The following is a 19,647-nucleotide window of genomic DNA, read 5'->3' on the forward strand; positions in this document are numbered from 1 at the left end:
GGCAAAGGGTTAGAATCCTAGAATAGTGGGCATGGAAGGGGCCTATAAGACCATTGATTCCAACCCCCTGATCAGTGCAAGATTCCAAGTCAAAGCATCCCTGACAGATGGCTGTCCAGCTTCACAGAATTGTAGAATCCTAGAATAGAAGGGTTGGAAGGGGCCTACATAGAACATCGAGTCCAGGCCCCTGCTCAATGCAGGAATCCAAGTCAGAGCATCCCTGACAGGTGGCTGTATAGCTTCATCTTGAATGCCTCCAGTGTGGGAGAGCCCACCACCGCCCTAGTAATTGGTCCTTTTAGTGACCCCCTTAGGATTACAATCTGGATTCTGAGGTCTTGCCTCCTAGTTCCCTTCTTTTAAAAAAAAAAAAATCGCAGAACTGGTGTCCCATCTAGTTTAGCACTAAGATTCAGTGCCAAATGACAAACAATGAGCTATCGTACACACGATAGTCATGACTGACTGATTGATTGTTTCCTTGTGGATGTGTTTGGATATTCTTGGCTGGCTCCGTTGCATTTACAGGAGTGACTAGGGGTGTACGGAATACTCACCCCGTTCTGGTCCGGGCATCCGCGGTGGGGGGGAGGTGATCCATCCCTTCCCCCGGAATCCTGCCCGGCCGGCTCCACTCCGCAGCAAGTCCGTGGAACCGCTGGACAGGCCCGCCAGCAGCCAGACTTCCGCCCGCTGCTGGGCTGCGGCCGCAAATGGCGTCTGGAGTATGGGATACCATTTGCATCCCTGCTTTTTTTGGTAATAGGTTGCGTAAATATTTACGTAGCCTATCACGGCAAAGAGCAGGGACGCAAATGGCGTCCCCTACACCAGACGCCATTTGCAGCCGCAGTCCGGGGCAGCGGATGGACGGCAGCAGCGGACGGACTCGGACCAGCCAGCAGCAGGTAGGGTCCATCCCGGGGGGATTTCAGGGAGTGGCAGGGGGGTAGTCCATTCCGCCACGGACTTCGGGGGGCCTGGTGGATTTCTCCGCCATCCCTAGAAGCGACGGCTTACGCCCTGGGGCTTTCATGCTGCTAAAAATAACCTTGGCAACAGGCAGAAACACTTGCTTTTGGGATTAGGACAGGTCAGCAAGAAGACTGACGGGCTCTGATCTGGAAATGAGCATTTCTGCTTGTTTCAGGTTATTTTTAGCAGTGCATAAAGCCCTGTTGTGCGAGCGGTTGCTCCTGCAAGCGCACAGGCACAATGGGATGCTACCCATAATGCTGTGTAATAAAGAAATATCGACTGATCGATGAATTGATATCAACTCAACCCTATATATATTTGCACGGAAGTAAGTTCCACTGAGTTCAATTGAACATAACCCATGTTAAGTGTGCATAGCACTATAGTGTTAAAGGACCTGTTTGAAAATGAAAAAGGGGGTAAAAACAACACAGAACCATTGGTCAGGAAATTGGTGTGTGTGGGGGGAGCAAAGGTCCTGTGGACATCTCATATTGATTAAATAAGGTTTGATCCATCACCAAAATGGCAACATTTGCATATTTTGCACAACAAAGAAATGCAAAAATTCAGCTCCCCTGGAAGACTTGGGTGTTGTTTGTTGACTGCAGGAATCTGTAGTATGGATAGAATCATAAAATCATGTAATAGTAGGGTTGGAAGGGGCCTATAAGACCATCGAGTCCAACCCCCTGCTCAGTGCAGGAATCCAAGTCACAGTATCCCTGACAGGTGGCTATCCAGCTTCGTCTTGAATGCCTACAGTGTGGGAGAGCCCACTGCCTCCCTAGGTAACTGATTCCATTGTCGTATTTCTCTAACAGTCAGGAAGGTTTTCCTGATGTTCAGCCAGAATCTGGCTTCCTGTCACTAGAGCCCATTATTCTGTGTCCTGCACTCTGGGATGACCAAGAAGAGATCCTGCCCTTCCTCTCTGTGACAGCCTTTCAAGGACTTGAAGAGCGCTATCATATCTCCCCTCAGTCTTCTCTTCTCAAGGCTAAACATGCCCAGTTCATAGAGTCATAGAAGCATAGAATAGTAGGGTCGGAAGGGCCCTACAAGACCATCGAGTCCAACCCCCTGCTCAACGCAGATGTCCAAGTCAAAGCATCCCTGACAGATGGCTGTCCAGCTTCATCTTGAATGCCCCCAGCATGGGACAGCCCACTACCTCCCTAGGTAATTAGTAACTGATATTCAAGCTGAATATATCGTTCTGCACAATCTGAGTTTAATTTTCCGTTTTTGTATCTGCCTGTGCTTAACTCTATTCTGATCATTGTCAGAAGTGCAAAAGCAGGGGTAGGGAACCTGATGGCCCTCCAAACATTGTTGGATGCCAATTCCTGTCAGCTCCAGCCAGCAAAGTCAATGGTCAGAGATGATGGGAGTTGTAATCCAACCACATCTGGGTTCCCCACTTCTAGCTTGCCTATTGTAGCTGCTGTTTCAGACTCAGAAGCGGGTTTTAGAAAACTGCTTTGTAAAATTGTTGGCCAGCACTTTTGAGGCCAGGTTGAAGGATGAGACTCAAGATGTATTTATTTTAGAGATGGGCAACCCTTTCAGGTCTCTTATTGGCTTGCCTTGGGCTTGATAATTGGGAAATCTTGGAGGGAAATCCCAAGTGACCCGCAACCCCCTCCTTCTTTCCTTTCCCTTATATTGACAGTGAGGCAGGAACCTGGGCACCACACCTAAAAAAAAGGACATTGTGGAGCTGAAAAAAGGCAGAAAGGGGCAACTAAAATGATCAAGGGGCTGCAGCATCTCCCCTATGAGGAAAGGTTACAACAGCTGGGATTGTTAGCTTGGAGAAAAGGAGGGTGAGGGGAGACATAATAGAGGTGTGCAAAATTATGCCTGGTGTGGAGAATGTGGAGAGGGAGACATTTTTCTCCCTCTCTCAGAATACTAGAACCCCAACAGGGTCATCCCATGAAGCTGATTGGTGGGAGATTCAGGACAGATAAAAGGAAGGATTTCTTCACACAGCACATAGTTAAACTATGTAATTTGCTACCACAGGATGTAGTGATGGCCACCCATTGGGATGGCTTTAACAGGGGTTCAACAAATTCCTGGAGGAGAAGGCTATCAATGGCCACTAGGTTTGATGGCTCTATACTCCCTCCAGTACCAGAGGCAGTGAGCCCATGTACAACAGTTGCTGGGGAACATGGGTGGGAGGGTGCTGTTGCGCTCATGCCCTGCTTATGGGTTTCCTTTCCTATGGGCAGCTGGCTGGCTGCTGTGTGAACAGAATGCTGGACTAGATGACCCTTGGTCTGATCCAGGAGGGCTCTTCTTACGTTCTTACAGCAACAGAATAACTGAAAAGTGTTCCTGATCTTCTTTCGGTGGCATGATCAGCTCATCTCCATTGCATCAGTAACTTTATTCACAAATTTCCACATAGAGACAATGAAATAATTAGATATGCAGGTGATGTTCTCCTAGTTCAGGCTCAGAACTAGACTTTGGGGGCCTGTAAAACCGTCCTCAAAATATGAAGCAAGTAATACAAAAATCAATACTTCCCCCCTCTCCCCACTTCACCTCCATTGCGCTGCCTAACAGTGTGATGGTTGTAAGGAACTATGGGAACTGCAGCTCTCCTGAAGGATCAGCTCTTTGAAGAACTAGCGGCTGAGGAATGCTGGGAGTTGTAGCACCTTTTTCTATCTAAACATGCTGGGTTTGTTTGGCTTGTTTTAGAGGATATGGCTGGCTGGGGAATGTTGGGAATTGTAAGACTTTTTTCTGTCTAAACATGCATAGGATTGCGCCCTTAAAGACTACTAGCAAAAGGCATGGTATTTCTCACGAGCATTGAGCTCATGTTTAATACCAGGGGTCAGCAACCTGTGGGCCCTATGGTTGCATGCAGCCCTTCATCTAATTCATGCAACCCTCACCCGAATTTCAAAAGCCTTCTACAAGGGATTAGTTCTTTGGCAAGAACCCCAAACAGATTATCCATGAAGGAATGCAGCTCTCATAAAAACAAGGAAGGTTCCCCATCTCTGGGGGATGGTGTTGGTGGGGATATAAATGAGAAACTGAACACAAGTGAGTAGGCCATCACTAGTCTTTCTGTTTGGTACCTCTAGGCAGTAAGTGCCTTCAGATTTCATAGGCAAGCAATCCCTTACAAGCTGGGGCCATTGTAATCCATGCAACTGAGCTGCCCGACGCCACTAGGAGTTCACCACCTCAATGGCGGTCAAGGCAATGGATGTCTTTCGGAAAAGCTCCAGGATGGGTTTTTTGGGAATCTTCATGGTCGTGCAGCCAAAGCCGCTCAGACCCCACCTGGTAAAAGGTAGCCTTTCCTGGCACTGAACCCACCGCGTGGCCCCTGGCTCCCAGTAGTAAACGGTATTGTAATATTCCTCTTCGTTCTCTCCTTCCAAGTTATTATACAAATAGGTATTTTCTCCACCCAGCACGTAGATGCGGTGCTTCCAGCGCACCACGCCGGCGCCCGCCAGCTCTATCGGCAGCCTGGGGATCATAATGCTCTTGTCCACCCGGCCGTCCTCGCCCAGGAAAAAGCACCTCCGGGTGCAGTGAAGGTTCCCCGATTCAGGCCATCGCTCATTGCGATGTCTCACTCGGCTCCGGAAGTAGCCTCCAACCACATAGATCCCACTGTTCATCGCTACGGCCCCAGACCAATAGCTCTCACTGTCTAGGAACACCTGGCTCCACAGGTCTGAGCTGACCTCGTAGATCAGGACTTTCCGGGATGCGTACCACGAGCCCACGGAATCTGTGACCCCGCCGACCAGGTAGAGCTTGTTCTTCAGCACCACTGAGGCGAAGTGGCTGAGGGCAAGGGGCATCCGGGCGATGGGGGTCCAGGACTTCTCCACCAAGTCAAAGCTCTCCGCCGAGTCCAGGTACTCCTCGTATTTGCACCAGCCTCCCATGGCAAAGAGCTTCTGGTTGTAGGCGAGGAGGCCGTGGGAGGCTCGGGCCACAGACATGGAAGGAAGCTGAGTCCAGCGGCCCCTCAGGGGGCTGTATTCGTGCAGCGTGTCTGAGTACGTGTCGTCCGTGTGAACCCCTCCTGCGACGTACAGCTTGTCTCCCACAGCCACGCAGCGCGCGCAATACAAGCATTTCAACAGGGGCAGCTTTTCCCAGGTTTCTGTTTGCGGGTCGTAACAGCCGACCTGGAAATCCTTTGTTTTCAGCTCCGGGCCTTCCATGTTGAAGAGGTCCACGCACACGATGCAGGTGGTGTACATGCCCCTCCTGAGGCCTCGGCTCTCGTGGAGCCTCTCTTGGCGGTTCAGGCGCTTCCAGCGCAAGCGGAGGTCCCTGTAGCGCGTGATTTCAGACTGGACCTCCTTCAGCTCTTCCTGGGTCAGGAGCGGGAGGCGCACGCAGGACAGCAGCTGCCCGAGGAAGGGGAGGCGGGCGGCGCTCTGGGCCATCACCCAACGCCACACCACGCGGTAGACGAGGAGCTCCGAGGAGATGGCCAAGCTGTCCAAGGAGATGATGCTGACCAAGGTGCTGGGGTTCAAGTTGAGGAAGCTCTTGTCCTCCTGGGAGAGGCGTCTGAAGTGCAAGTTGACCAGAGTCTTGGCTTCTTGAAGCAGTGCCGGATCGCTGTGTGCATAGCCCAGTTGGTAGAGGCTGAGGCAGTTCTCTGGGGAAAGGTGTTCCAGGAGGTATCTGGGAGAGGGAAGAAATGGGAACGGAAAGCCACGTCAGTAATGCAGCCCAACACTGACACACCTGAGGACATGAGCCTATGAGCATCTCAACACCAGCCTCAAATCCCGGATTTAAAACGGGGCTTTCTAATTCCATTTTAAATGCAGGATCACGGTGGACTCCATTTACACATGCTGGCTTCTGCCCCCCGCCCCCCATTTCTCCCCCTTATCTGAGTCTTCCCTATGTTTCATTGATGTCGCTCCTCTTCTGGTTGCTTTCCTTTTTTCACGGAGGGAGCTCAACCGGAACACAAGCGGGGTAATTTCATACCTTATTATCTCCTGGAAAAAGTGCAGAAAAGGGCAACTCAAACGATCGAGGGGATGGAGCATCTCCCCTATGAGAGAAGGTTACAACAGCTGGGCTTGTTTAGCTTGGAAAAAAGGAGGATAAGGGGAGGCACGATAGTGGTGTACAAAATTATGCATGGTGTGGAGAATGTGGGAGACATTTTTCTCCCTCTCTCAAAATATTAGAACCCAATGGGGTCATCCCACGAAGCTGATGGGTGGGAGATTCAGGACAGATAAAAGGAAGGGCTTCTTCACACAGCACAGAGTTAAAACTATGGAATTCGCTACCACAGGATGGAGTGATGGCCACCCATTTGGATGTCTTTAAAAGGGGGTTGGACAAATTCCTGGAGGAAAAGTCTGTCACTGGCTACTAGTCCTGATGGTTATGTGCTACCTCCAGTACCAGAGGCAGTGAGCCTATGCGCACCAGTTCCTGGAAACAATGGGCAGGAGGGTGCTGTTGTGCTCATGCCCGGCTTGTGGGTTCCTGGTCGACAGCTGGTCGGCCACTGTGTGAACAGAATGCTGGACTAGATGGACCCTTGCTCTGATCCAGCAGGGATCTTCTGATGTTCCAATCTATTTAAAAATGGAATAAAGATCATTTAGTGCAGGAGACGCCCTGGAGGTTCACGGCGTCATCTAAAGGGCTTGCAAACTTCCACGAGGGACCAATCGCAGTAGCAGGATAAAAGCTCTGTGTGAAGAAGCCTGATGGCAGATTATCTTGGGGGAAGGGCTGCTGGTAATTTCATTTCTTCACCAGGTAGCTCACATCATAGTTGATGGCAAATCAACAACAGCAGCACAAGTGGCGGGGGGGGGGAGCCACAAAACCTTGCCCAAAATAGAATCTTCTTTTCCATTTTTGGCCCAAAGCAGAGGACAATGAGTGGGAAATGGCTCCATTGTTAGGATATTAGGGTGGTCCAGCTCTTAAGGCTGGGCGAGGTCAGCTGGAGGTTGCAATACCTCTCCTGCCTGCCTCCCTCTCTCAGGTGCCCATGACTGGACCCAGCCTGCTTTCAGCATGCTTTGGATGCAGGGAGGACAGCCCCAGCTACCTAGCAATTTTAAAGAGTAGGCCCAGCCTACCAAATTATCTTAGGGTTTCAGTATTTAACCTTCTACTCTTTTAAAATGTTTTAGGGCACAATCCTACATATGTTTAGACAGAGAAAAGGCCTACAAATCCCAGCATTCCCCAGCCAGCAAGGGAATGCTGGGAGTTGTAGGCCTTTTCTCTGTCTAAACATGCATAGGATTGTGCCCTTAATTGTTTTAATATGGTGCTTTATTCTTTTACCTTGTTGTTCACCGCTCCAAAATCTTTGATGTGGAGCAGTATATAAATACTCTAAATAAAAATAGTGAATAAAATAAATAAAAATCCTCATGTTAGGTTTATTTATTTATATTTATTTAGTCATTACATTTATATCCTGCCTTTTTTCCTCCTTAAGGAACTCAAGGCAGTGTACATAATCCTTCTCCTCTCCATTTTATCCTCCTAACAATGACTCTGTAAGGTGGGTCGGGCTGAGAGCCTGTGACATGCCCAGAGTCACCCAGTGAGCTTCCATGGCTGAGTGGGGACTAGAACCCAGATCTCCTGACTCCCAGCACTCTAGCCATTACACCACACAGGTTAACAGAAAGCAATCAAAATAAATTTCAGAAGTGTTCTCCATCTGTAAAATGGGTAATTTTGCCTAGCCTATCTTCTAAAGAGAGGATAGGGAAATATTTCCCAGCTGTACAGATGCTTAATTCCTCCATAATAATATGCTATGTATGTGTGTGTGTGTTTTGTGACTTGCAGTGCAATCCTATACTTGTCTACTCAAAGGTAAATCCCATTGAGTTCAATGGTGCTTACTCCCAGTAAGTGGGTTTGGGTTGCAGCTTTAATGTGTAGTCTGTGGATAGGGTCATGGGCTTGATTTATTGGCTTTGCACATATTTCTAGTCCTTATTTTATGCTTGTTGTGGGACATTTGTAGTGCTCCGAATTATGGTAGATTGATAGTCATGGCCTAGTATCATCTCTAGGGGCTTACCTTCTTCCTGAGTTAGAATTTCCTCCCTGCCATTTCTTCCTTACCAGTGGCAGCAAACACGTTGTTTTGCTCACGGCTAGTCAACTTTGCATGCCTTCCCTCAAAGCCCTCCCTCTCGCTTTCTGCCAACTTTTTCTTGGCAGCAACTTCTTTAAAAGAAAAATCCAGTCCTAAATCCGAAGATCGGAGTTATCCAAACATCGGAATGGTGGAAGTCAGAGAGATTCCGACAAACTAAGCAAGCCCTTGTCGGTAATGTCTTCCGATCACAACGCTGGAGTTTGCAGAATGAAAAATAGGGGTGGAACATTTTGGCACAGGACAGGAGCTAGGAAACCGCACATTGGCTGGAGCCATTGGCCAGGAGCACTGCAGAGGGTGCTCCTGAGCCATAGAAGCAAAGATGCAATCTGAGGAAACTCCCGTAGCCCCCAGCAAGCAATGTTCGAGGGCGGTGCATCATTTCTTGTTTACCTGGAGCAGGTCTCCAGCAACGGGATGATCTGGAGCCGGCTGGCTGCTACAAAGAGGTCTTGGGCCATCTCTGGCACAAGGGCGATCTCCTCTGTGTAGTAGTAGTTCACCACTGCTTGGATAATGGAGGGATCTATGTCCTGCAGGAGAACCTCTCCGTCCAGAGACTCTCGGAATGCGTTGGAGAACATGGCTCGGAAGTATGGATTGGTGGCAGCAAGGAGCATCCTAGCCAACAGACAGAGCAACATCAATATAGGCAACTGGGACCCAGCCAGGGAGACTCAGAGCATCTCTAAAGCAGTCTAAAATCCCTCATTTAAAATGGGGCTTTCTGCTTCTGTTTTAAATGCAGGATCATGACGGGCTCCCTTTGCATGTGCTTCCGTTCCCCCCTCCTTTTCCCCCTTGTCTGAGTCTTTGATATGTTTCATTCTACAGACGTTACATGGTGCTGTGGTCTAGATCCTCTTACAGTGGGTTTTCCTCTTTTCACAGAGGGAACTCAAGTGGAACTCAAGTGGAACAACTTGATAGCATTGGTTAGGCCTCATCTGGAGTACTATATCCAGTTCTGGGCACCACACTTTCAGAAGGATGCAGACAAGCTGGAGAGGGTCCAGAGGAGGGCAGCAAAGATGATCAGGGGACTGGAAACAAAGCCCTATGCAGAGAGACTGAAAGAACTGGGCATGTTTAGCCCTGAGAAGAGAAGACTGAGGGGAGATAGGGTAGCACTCGTCAAGTACCTGAAAGGTTGTCCCAGAGGGGAAGGCCAGGATCTCTCCTTGATCATCCCAGAGTGCAGGACATGGAATCATGGGCTCAAGTGACAGGAAGCCAGATTCTAGCTGAACATCAGGAAAAACTTCCTGACTGTTACAGCAATACGACAATGGAACCCATGACCTAGGGAGGTGGTGGGCTCTCCCACACTAGATGCGTTCAAGACGAGGCTGGACAGCCACCTGTCAGGGATGCTCTGACTTGGATTCCTGCATTGAGCAGGGGGTTGGACTCGATGGCCTTGAAGGCCCCTTCCAACCCTACTATTCTATGATTCTATGATAGCTCATTATCTCTGATCTTTTTACAAATGGAATAAAAGGTCCGTTAGTGTGGGAGACGCCCTGGAGGTTCACGACGTCATCCAAAGGACCTTCACTTTTCCATGAGTAACCAATCTCAATAGCAGGATAAAAGTTCCATATGAAGAAGCCCTCACTTGGAACACAGACCAATTCCTGCAAGGATGAGGAAGGAGGTGAGGGTATTGTCACATTCCCTTGGCCCCCACCTTCCCCATGCACACACACAAGAGGAAGGGCTTCAGTCTCACGCCTTTAATTCACTATCAGCAGGTTCATTACAGATAGGGATGTACGAAAGTCACTTACCATTTCGACAGGGTGATTCGCGGTGGGGGGGAGGCGCTCCGCACCTCCCCCCAAAATCCTAACCTGGCCAGCTCCACTCTGTGGCAACTCCGCAGAGCTGCCAGCCGGGTGCATTCGCAGGCGCCATGTGGAGCCTACGGATGCAAATGATGGAGGCTATGGCGGCCACCATTTGCATTCCTGTTTTTTTGCTGTGATAGGCTATGTAAATATTTATGTAGCCTATCACGGCAAAAAAACAGGGGTGCAAATGGCGTAGTGGCCACCATTTGCGCCCCTGTCTTTCACCATGATAGGCTACATAAATATTTATGTAGCCTATCACGGCAAAAAAAGGGAACGCAAATGGCAGCGGCTACGGGCTTTGTAAATACTTACGTAGCCTATCACGGCCTCTGCAGGGACGCAAATGGCTACGTAATACCATAAGCTGTGATAGGCTATGTAAATATTTACGTAGCCTATCACAGCAAAAATAGGGAAGCGAATGGCGGCCGCAGATGCCATTTGCAAAGCAGCGCGAATGGCACCAGGTAAGTGTCCCGTTTCGTGCGCCTTTCACAGGGTGGTGGGGCGGGGGGCTTCGTTCCGCCACAGATTTCGGGGGGCCAAATGCACTGGCATTCAGCCTCACCAAGATCCATGGTGGAATTCTCTGACATCCCTAATTACAGATGCAAATCCCTGAAGACTCTCTGGCTACAGAGGAATAACCGCAGGGGATCCAAATGGGAGCTACGATGTTGCCGGCAGTTTGAACAGGGACTTGCTGGCTAGAATAATGTAGGGAGGGAACCCCTTCCCATCCAGTGATGCTCCCCTATGTCGACTCTCACGCATTGCCAACCAGGTTGACCGTCTGAGTCCACCTCTAACTTTTTCCGCTTTGCTCTGTGCCACAGTCTAGCATCCCTCAGGTCACGCCCCACGCTCTCCTCCTCCTGGATTCTCGTGGAGGATGGGGGGCTTCAGGCCCAGCCATCTGGGTGCTAGCCTCCTGAGAAGCACGCCTATCCATATCTGAACTGGCTGGGGAAGATGCCTCCCCCGGTTCTGGCTGTTCCCTTTCTGAATCTGAACTGTGAGCTACCTCCATACGCTCAGAATCAATCCTGATAGGTATAATTTTGTCACTGAGATGGTCCTCCTAGGAGCAGAGGAGAGTTGGACATCTAGATGTGTGTTGTTTTGTTTTTGTTTTTTAACTGCATCCATGTTGTCTGCATCCTTCTGCCATGGGCATACAGTGCAAAAAATAGCACTGCAAGCTGACTGACTCACAACCAAATCATGGGTACAGTTGCCACCACATGTCACCTAAACATCAAGGAGGATTTGAATGTTCTTGCTTGGGCAAAGCATCTGAGATGTTTTAAGCCTGGCAGCAGAAATACAGGGATGATTGACAAGAGTCTAGAAAGGGGTTCTAGAAAAAAGAAAGAGCTAAAAAGATCCTGCAAAGGAGACACCCAGAAGCTTATGGAGAGAAAAATCTCATTTCTGGATAAAATGTCCTTATTTTCAGTGCCATACCAAGTTGCCAAGTCCCACTGCCTGAAGCACCTTGCTTTGCCTTGAGGCAGGCTAGGACCAGGGCCTGTCTATTTTGTTTTTCTTTTTACATTAAGATATGGGGGCGGGGAGGGAGGGAAGGTGGGAGGGAGGGCAGAGAGAGGGAAGGAGGGAGAGACAGACAGACAGACAGAGAATTAGACTGATGCTGTGAACTCTGAAGGCCCTTGTCAGTGTGAAAAACAGAAACCCAGATGCACAATACCTGTGACAAGGAAATCGCTCACCCCCGGCCACAATGGTTGTATCACAGAGAAGTTGTTCCTGGTGCAACTGCTTCAGCCCTGTAAGAGCAGAGAAAGAACAAACTCAGGTGTATGCATGGAGTAACAAGAAACATACTGTCATCAAGATCAGACCAGATATATTGGGGCTGGGGGATGTACACAGAATCAGAACAAGAGGCTCCACACAATGCTGGCTTTGACTAAATGATCTAGAGCCAGGATACAAAGGGATACTTAGGGAACTAAGTACTAACTTAGGGATGCAGAAAATTTATTTATCAGATTTATTCAGTCTGCAGTTTTAAGCAAACCAACCTGATTCACACTTCCTGGATTATACAAGGTAGGAATGCAGCTGTCTTTCAATTTCCACACATCACCAACTTTTGGATACAGTTCTTGGCTCAAAACAAGAACCCAAACTCTAGGAATATGCTTATTTTAGGATAAATTGTATACAAATATGGGTCTTTTGTGTGTGTGGGCGGGGGGAGGGAATATTGTTTGATTGTTATAAATTGCTGTATGCCACCTCGATGGCTTTTTAGCAGCAGTATACAAATGTTTAATGATAACAATAACTAACAATGATTCAAAAATAATGCAAATGTTTGCACTCTTTTTTTTTCTGTTTTAATGCAGAATGGGATGGCAATGGGATGGAACAGGTTCATGAATGAACATTAATGAATTGTCCAGAAATAGATCAGCTTAGAATAAAGCAGCTTAGAATAACATTGTGTAGACAATAGCCCAATTCAGGCATTCTGATTCTGTGTAGAGTAAACATTAGAGCCTCGCCTCGAAGCATGCCAGGTTTGCAATGGAAGAAGGCTGAGAACAACAGTACTAATTGTTATAGTGGTGTGCAAATGGCCTCTCAAAATTCCCCAGCCTATTTGTGGGCAGAGAAATTGGGGGGACAATTTCAGTGAATTTCTCCTAGGGGAGGAGAAATTCTCCAACCGTTTCTCACAGATAGGGCTCACTATAGGCAGGGTTGTAGCGCACAGCTTCTTTCTTTTTTCCTGAGGGTTTTGGGTTTACTGCACTGTTTCTGTAGGTGACAACGAGGCTTCCACTTTTCTGGGGAAGGATTTTGAATCTCTTTTGGTTTTTGAGCATACCCAATCACTGAGAGGTGGCTGAGGGTGCCGTGTGTGTTTTATCTCTCTGTTACACATCCTTCCATTGCTCTGCAGCCTCCCAGGCCACCCGCACGTCCTGGACTGAAAAAGCCCCATGGGAGGAATGGCCTCATGACGTCTTCCTCATGATGGCTATAACTGAAGTATGGGAAGGAAGCTGAGGAGGCTACAGGCTGCCACAGAGATTATTGTGCAATGAATCTCTCTATACTCTGTGCCCACCTCATAAGTAAAGTAAGCACAAGAACCCCAAACCCAGCCCATGAGAATTTCTCAGAAATTTCTTCTCCTTTGAATTTCATTCCAAAAGCCATTTATTTTCTATCAGATTGCATGAGAATGGTTGGGAAAAAAAGTGGGAGAAATTTTTCAGCACAGCACTAGTAAACATGTGAGAAGAGGCCATGCACTAGGCCTGCCTCCTCTGCTGTCACTTTCATCACCCTGAACTGGTGGAGGGCGACTTTCTGAAAAGACTGCCTCCTGTATCTGTGAAGTCTGTCCACAGGATTCAGAATGCTGGAAATCAGTGTTCTGGATCACACAGAGAGCCTCCACAGATACAAGAGACTGTCTTCTTCAGAAAGTCACCCTCAACGTACAGAGGGTGACAAACGTGATGACTGAAGGTACGGAGGTAGCATGCTCCGTCTCCTTGTGTGTTTACGCAGAATCAGAACACCTCAATAAGGCTCACACTCTTGAGTTAATATATTGCTGCACAGTGGCAGCAAAGGTTTAGTACCAGAAAAAAAGGAGAGTCATCTACAATCATTGAACGGAACAAAAAAGGCAAATGCTATTTTGGGCTGCATTCATAGAAGCGTAGCTTCCAAATCCCGGGAAGTACTAGATCCCCTCTACTCAGCACTGGTTAGGCCTCATCTGGAGTACTGTGTCCAGTTCTGGGCACCACACTTGGAGAAGGATGCAGACAAGCTGGAGAGGGTTCAGAGGAGGGCAACAAGGATGATCAGGGAAACAAAGCCATATGAAGAGAGATGGAAAGAACTGGGCATGTTGAGCCTTGAGAAGAGAAGACTGAGGGAGATATGATAGCACTCTTCAAGTACCTGAAAGGTTGTCACAGAGAAGAAGGCCAGGATCTCTTCTCGATCGTCCCAGAGTGCAGGACACGGAATCATGGGCTCAAGTGACAGGAAGCCAGATTCCGGCTGAACATCAGGAAAAACATCCTGACTGTCAGAGCAATACGACAATGGAACCCATTACCTAGGAAGGCAGTGGGCTCCCCCACACTGGAGGCACTCAAGACAAGGCTGGACAGCCATCTGTCGGGGATGCTCTGACTTGGATTCCTGCATTGAGCAGGGGGTTGGACTCGATGGCCTTGTAGGCCCCTTTCAACCCTACTATTCTATGATTCTATATGATTCTATGAAGGCTGGACAGCCATCTGTCGGGGATGCTCTGACTTGGATTCCTGCATTGAGCAGGGGGTTGGACTCGATGGCCTTGTAGGCCCCTTTCAACCCTACTATTCTATGATTCTATATGATTCTATGAAGGCTGGACAGCCATCTGTCGGGGATGCTCTGACTTGGATTCCTGCATTGAGCAGGGGGTTGGACTCGATGGCCTTGTAGGCCCCTTTCAACCCTACTATTCTATGATTCTATATGATTCTATGAAGGCTGGACAGCCATCTGTCGGGGATGCTCTGACTTGGATTCCTGCAATGAGCAGGGGGTTAGACTCGAGGGTCTTGTCGTAGGCCCCTTCCAACCCTACTATTCTATGATTCTATAAAAATAAGAAACAGAACAATGGAGAATTCCTAACGCCACCAGTTCCACTCTAGGAACAAGACCAGGTAGTTCAGAATTCCAGAATCCAGGGAGAAATACAGATGTGGACATTTTTATAAGCATGCCTATTGACCATACACACAAGCATAGATTAACTAAACTCTGAGGATAATAGCACATAAGATGACAAACTTGCATCCACGCATTGCCCAAAGCATCTGATGTCATCAGATCAGCTGACTCAAAGGTTGACACTCAACGTTCTGATGGATTTAGCAATCACTTTTTGGGAAACTTTTGCAAGAGTCTACTGGTACAATTCCCCCCACTACCACCACAAGCAACTGAGGAATTAATTACCTATCACCATCTTTGCCAATATCTGCGTCACAAGTCTCTCTTTGTCCTCCACTCTTTCCCCAAGTCTTTTGAGCACTGTTGCCAGACTAGGGTCAGTGTTAATTCCCTGCCCTAGACTTTGTAGGCTAATAATTTCAGGCTTCCATTACATCAGGGTGCACAACCTTTTCAGGCCCGAGGGCCACATGTGATGTTGGCTTGGGAATCGGGGGGCAGAGGTTGTGCACCTCTGATGTTTCTCCATGTACTCACACACACACACACAGACGCACACATCCACATCCACCAATCTCTATGAGGATCCCTATGGAAGGTTGTGGAGAGTACAGGCAATGGGGAATTTGGCAGTGGGGGTGGGTGGGTCAGGCCTTTGGGGACTTAGGTGGTCCCCAGGCCACAAGTTATGCACCCCAGCATTACATGTAAGTATAACAGAGGATCAGTTATTAGGTTGGGGTGTATAATATCAAAAGTGTCATGGATCCTGATTTAGTCTTATGTAGACTAGACCCATTGAAATAAATGGGACTAGTTAGTCATTAAGCCCCATTGATTTCAGTGCGAGTCCTGTAAGCATGATTAACAGCTTTTCAACACAAGGCTGTTAATCTACTGTATCTACTTTCAGTTTTGTCACAAAATTGAGATCTGAACACTACACGAAGAGTGTTTCATTTCCCACTTTTCCACTGCATAACCTCTAGGTGGCACTATGGTATAGCAGAATAGCTCAATTACACAAGTGGAAAACCCATTTTCTTTCGCTTTCACAAATTATAACACATTTCCTCTACTCTAAAAATACTCTCTGCAAGTGCTGTTTAAAAACAGAAGTGAAACTGGAGGATCACGATGTTGTCTAAAGAACCTGTAAACAACTGTGAGTACGGAACAATGTGTGCAAAATAAATGCCTTGAGTAGAAAAGCTCTAAGTCTGGATTCAACCCATAAATTTCACAAACACCTTACAAATCCATTTAACATATTTAATAACCACAAAATTAAAAGCAAACAGCTCAATGGCAGCTCTTGAGAAACTGAACATAAACATCTTTCATATATGACAAACAACCAAATGCATTTTTACCATAATTGTTCTTCCTCCACACTGTAGTGAAAGACCCAAATAAACAGCACCCTGCCTCCTGGCCCATTTGCCAAATATAAGGAAACAACAGTGTAACAGTGGTGTCACCACTTAAAAGTCACTGTCATGCCCATAGCAAGAGCAAAGGTGAGAAACAATCAGCAACCTTCAGGTGCCAGGAGGCAAAGGGACAACCATGAGCAATTTTTGGCTAGAAACTAGCAGGCAATGACTTAAGACAGCCTTCCCCAACCTGGCGCCTGCCAGATGTTGTTGGACTACAATTCCTATCAGCCCAGCCAGCATGGCCAGTGGTCACAGATTATGGGAGTTGTAGTCCATAACATCTGCAGGGTGCCAGATTAGGGAAGGCTGATTTAACATTTCTATCAGATACACAACCAAACTGAAGTCTGACTCCAGATGTGTGATCAAAAACTTCTCCAGATCCATTGGATTATTTATTTATTTGCTGACATTTCTATCTTGGTCCTTCCATGGCTGTTCGGCATCCCCTGTGAGGCTTATGAAAAGAGTAAAGACACATGTATGACAGAAAACATCTAAAACAATAAAACTTGCAACAGTACAAGTTAAAAACACACACCCTCCAATCAATAAAAACTCGTAGAAGTTTAAAAGGGTTAAAAAGTGGAAAAGTTAGCAATGTCTAAAAAGTTAGCAAGTGGAAAAGAGTGGAAAAGTTAGTGAATAGGTGGCAAGACCATAAATTCCTTGTGTTAAAGCACTGAATTGCACAAGCCTGGAATATTACTGAAATGGTAAAACTTGAGAGTCTTTGTTCAGCTGTAAGATGGAAAGAAGAACTAAACAATCAAAGAATTCTCATAAAGCTTGACCTCCATTGACGTTATGAACACAACATTTAGTTAGATCTAATTAACATAGAATCATACTATCATAGAATCATAGGAGGGTGCCTCAGAGGCCATCTATTCCATCCCCCTGTGACCCTAGGGCAGGCAACCCTCAACCTAATTTAAAAAGCCCTCAATCAGTTCAGGTTTCTGGCAAGAGCAAGCTGTCCATCCCCTAGCAGCCTGGGAGGAAGCTGGAGGAGAGAAAGGGATGCCAGGAAGAGAGGAGAAGGAGTAGCTCTACCCCAATGAGTTCTGGCTTCAGTCCCATCCACTGGTGGCAGGCCACACGTTACTCCCAAGGAAATGTCGCCCCCAACAGAGAGAAGGTTCCCCACCCTTTGTCATGAACATGGGTGGAGAAGTCAACAAGGTAGTTGTTAGGAGATGTATGGAAATGCAGCTGAAAGCATAGCATCCATTCTCATCCTTTTCATTGTGTATGTGAGTGTGTTCATATGAGTAACTCATTCTTGACACCTTTGGGAACCTGTTAGTTAATGGAACCCAAGGATGAGGTGGATGTTTCCGACTCATTAAGTAGCATTCACTTTCCATGGGCTGCCATGCTAACCACAGTTACTAGGAAATAAACGCACACGGGGTGAATCTGCCCATTTCATTTTCTCCTGCATCAGATTCGCAGGGAAAAATCAAATCTAACAAAAGGTTTCACTTAACTAACTGCATTTATTGAAACCTTCGAAATATAGGTGTCTCTTAATCCCTTCATGATTTCTTTCCAGCCGTATGTTACTGGCAAATCATTGTACTTTGGCCTGCACTTCTGTTTATAAAGGTGTGCAGAGACTTTTTCTGTGTTCATATTTCATTTTGCTCCAATTTGCAATTTATTATGTTTGGTTATTTCACTTGACTTTTTTGATATTAAAAACACAACTTTTGGTACATTATTATAGACGATAGCCTAATTTTTTTTTAACAGCTTTATGGACATAAATAAACTCCTGAATTTGAATTATAGGGAAAACCGTTGTTATTTGTGGAATCTGCATGTCAAGAGCTTTCCAGTTAAGAGTGTTTCATGAGAATTGGTCAATGGGAAGGCAGTCAAAAAGGGAAGACCAACTAACTCCTGATTTTGTGAAAGATGATAGATAGATAGATAGATAGATAGATAGATAGATAGATAGATAGACGGATGGACAGTTCTGTTGCTTGAATGTGAGGAACTTTGTGGATGTTGGTAAATTCTTGTCAAAAATGTACAGAATTGAAATTCTCCTGCATCTGCACCAGCCAAATTCAATAGGTACAATTATTCCCAGCATGTTCAAACCCAGACTTTCAAGAGCAAAGCACTAGAAGCCCTGGGCCTTGGTGGATGAATGTGTGAGTTTCATTTTCTCCCACATTTGCTTTTTTTTTTAATCTTAAGTTCTTTTTGTCCCAAATATGGAGAACTTTGCAAATTTGGGGAAATTCTTATCAAAACCAAACTGAACCAACATTCTCACTCATCTGAGTAAATGTTTCTGAGTGAGCATGTTAAAGGCCTTTTCTGGCCAAGGCCAGATTAGATATTAGGAGACTTACCCTCCCTTATGTAATGATCTAGAGGCTGAGGTTCCTCTCCTATGATATCCACATCTCTGTCCAACGGTGAATTCATCATTACATTCCAAATTGGTCCCAGTAAATGAAGCTGAACTATAAGTCATTCCTGCTGGAAGAACAGAATGAAGAGGGTCAGTTGGCCACTGGCAAGACTTCCAAATCAAGATCACTTTGAATTTAGTTTCTGTCTTCCAGGGTATGTGTCAATTTTGTGTCATCTGCAAATTTGATCAGCATTCCCTGCACCACCACCTCCTCCAAGTCATTCATAAAAATGTTGAGGAGCACTGGGTCCAGCACTGAGCCCTGCAGTACCCCTCTCGTTATCTTTCCCCAGTTTGAGAAGACCCCACTGATAAGCTCTCTTTGAATCTGATTCCGTAGCCAGCTGTGGATCCACCGGACTGTTGTTTCATCTAGCCCACTCTTAGCTAGTTTGTTAATCAGAATATCATGAGGTGCTTTGTTGAAAGTTTTGCTGAAGTTGAGGTATATTATGTCCACAGCATTCCCACAGGCCACAGGTTCCCTGATCAAAAAATGACATCCAAATCAAGGAGTCCCAAGCAGCGGGTTCAAAGCAGAGAGTTGTGTGTAAAAGGCTTCTTGACATTCTCTATCTTATTTGAAGGGCTGGGGACGAGCAAAGGGCTGGATACGCCCGATCTCGTCTGATCTCGGAAGCTAAGCAGGGTCAGCCCTGGTTAGTCCTTGGATAGGAGACCGCCTGGGAATCAGGCTTCCTGCACTGAGCAGGGGGCTGGACTCGAGGGTCTTGTAGGCCCCTTCCAACCCTATGATTCTATGATTCTATGATTCTCAGTCAAAGATATTGAAAGTGAAGGACCATTTTGCTGAGTTTCTCCAGTGGGAGGAGAAATTCTCCAGCAGGTTCTCTAGGGTGAGACTCACCATTAGTGGTAGCAACAGCACATCTTTCTTTTTCCCCTAAGGGTTCCCCCGCCACCACGCGGCAGCTGCTGTTGGTGCTGCAAGGGACAGCAGCAGCAACTGTGTTGGCAGCTTGGCCACCATTTGCAATTTCCACATTGCCCCACACCTGGTGTCGTTCTGGGGCACTG

At 47.0% G+C, this 19,647-nt stretch overlaps 1 protein-coding gene across 1 annotated transcript; it reads right to left on the reverse strand.

Annotated features, from left to right (window-relative positions):
* Window positions 1-4,184: 4,184 nt before the first annotated feature.
* Window positions 4,185-18,620, reverse strand: LOC146335395 (kelch-like protein 25). The gene is made up of 4 exons (XM_084821883.1): window positions 18,545-18,620; window positions 11,723-11,801; window positions 8,549-8,776; window positions 4,185-5,673 (listed from the first exon to the last, which is right to left on the reverse strand). Exons 1-4 carry the CDS (start codon window positions 18,618-18,620, stop codon window positions 4,185-4,187), a joined length of 1,872 nt encoding a protein of 623 aa, XP_084678009.1.
* Window positions 18,621-19,647: the final 1,027 nt, after the last annotated feature.

The sequence above is a fragment of the Heloderma suspectum genome, chromosome 15 (assembly GCF_057233095.1).
Source record: "Heloderma suspectum isolate Gila_16-S chromosome 15, 16-S_ref, whole genome shotgun sequence".
In the NCBI taxonomy this organism is placed as follows: Eukaryota; Metazoa; Chordata; class Lepidosauria; order Squamata; family Helodermatidae; genus Heloderma; species Heloderma suspectum.

What these genes read in the sequence shown, in the direction of transcription:
- LOC146335395 (XM_084821883.1), bottom strand. Translation starts at nt 18,620, where the DNA reads ATGAATTCACCGTTGGACAGAGATGTGGATATCATAGGAGAGGAACCT. An exon ending in AGATCATTACATAAGGGAGG is followed by an intron (nt 11,802 to 18,544) that starts GTAAGTCTCCTA and finishes CTGCTCTTACAG; the next exon opens with GGCTGAAGCAGTTGCACCAG. An exon ending in TTGCTGGAGACCTGCTCCAG is followed by an intron (nt 5,674 to 8,548) that starts GTAAACAAGAAA and finishes TCCCTCTCCCAG; the next exon opens with ATACCTCCTGGAACACCTTT.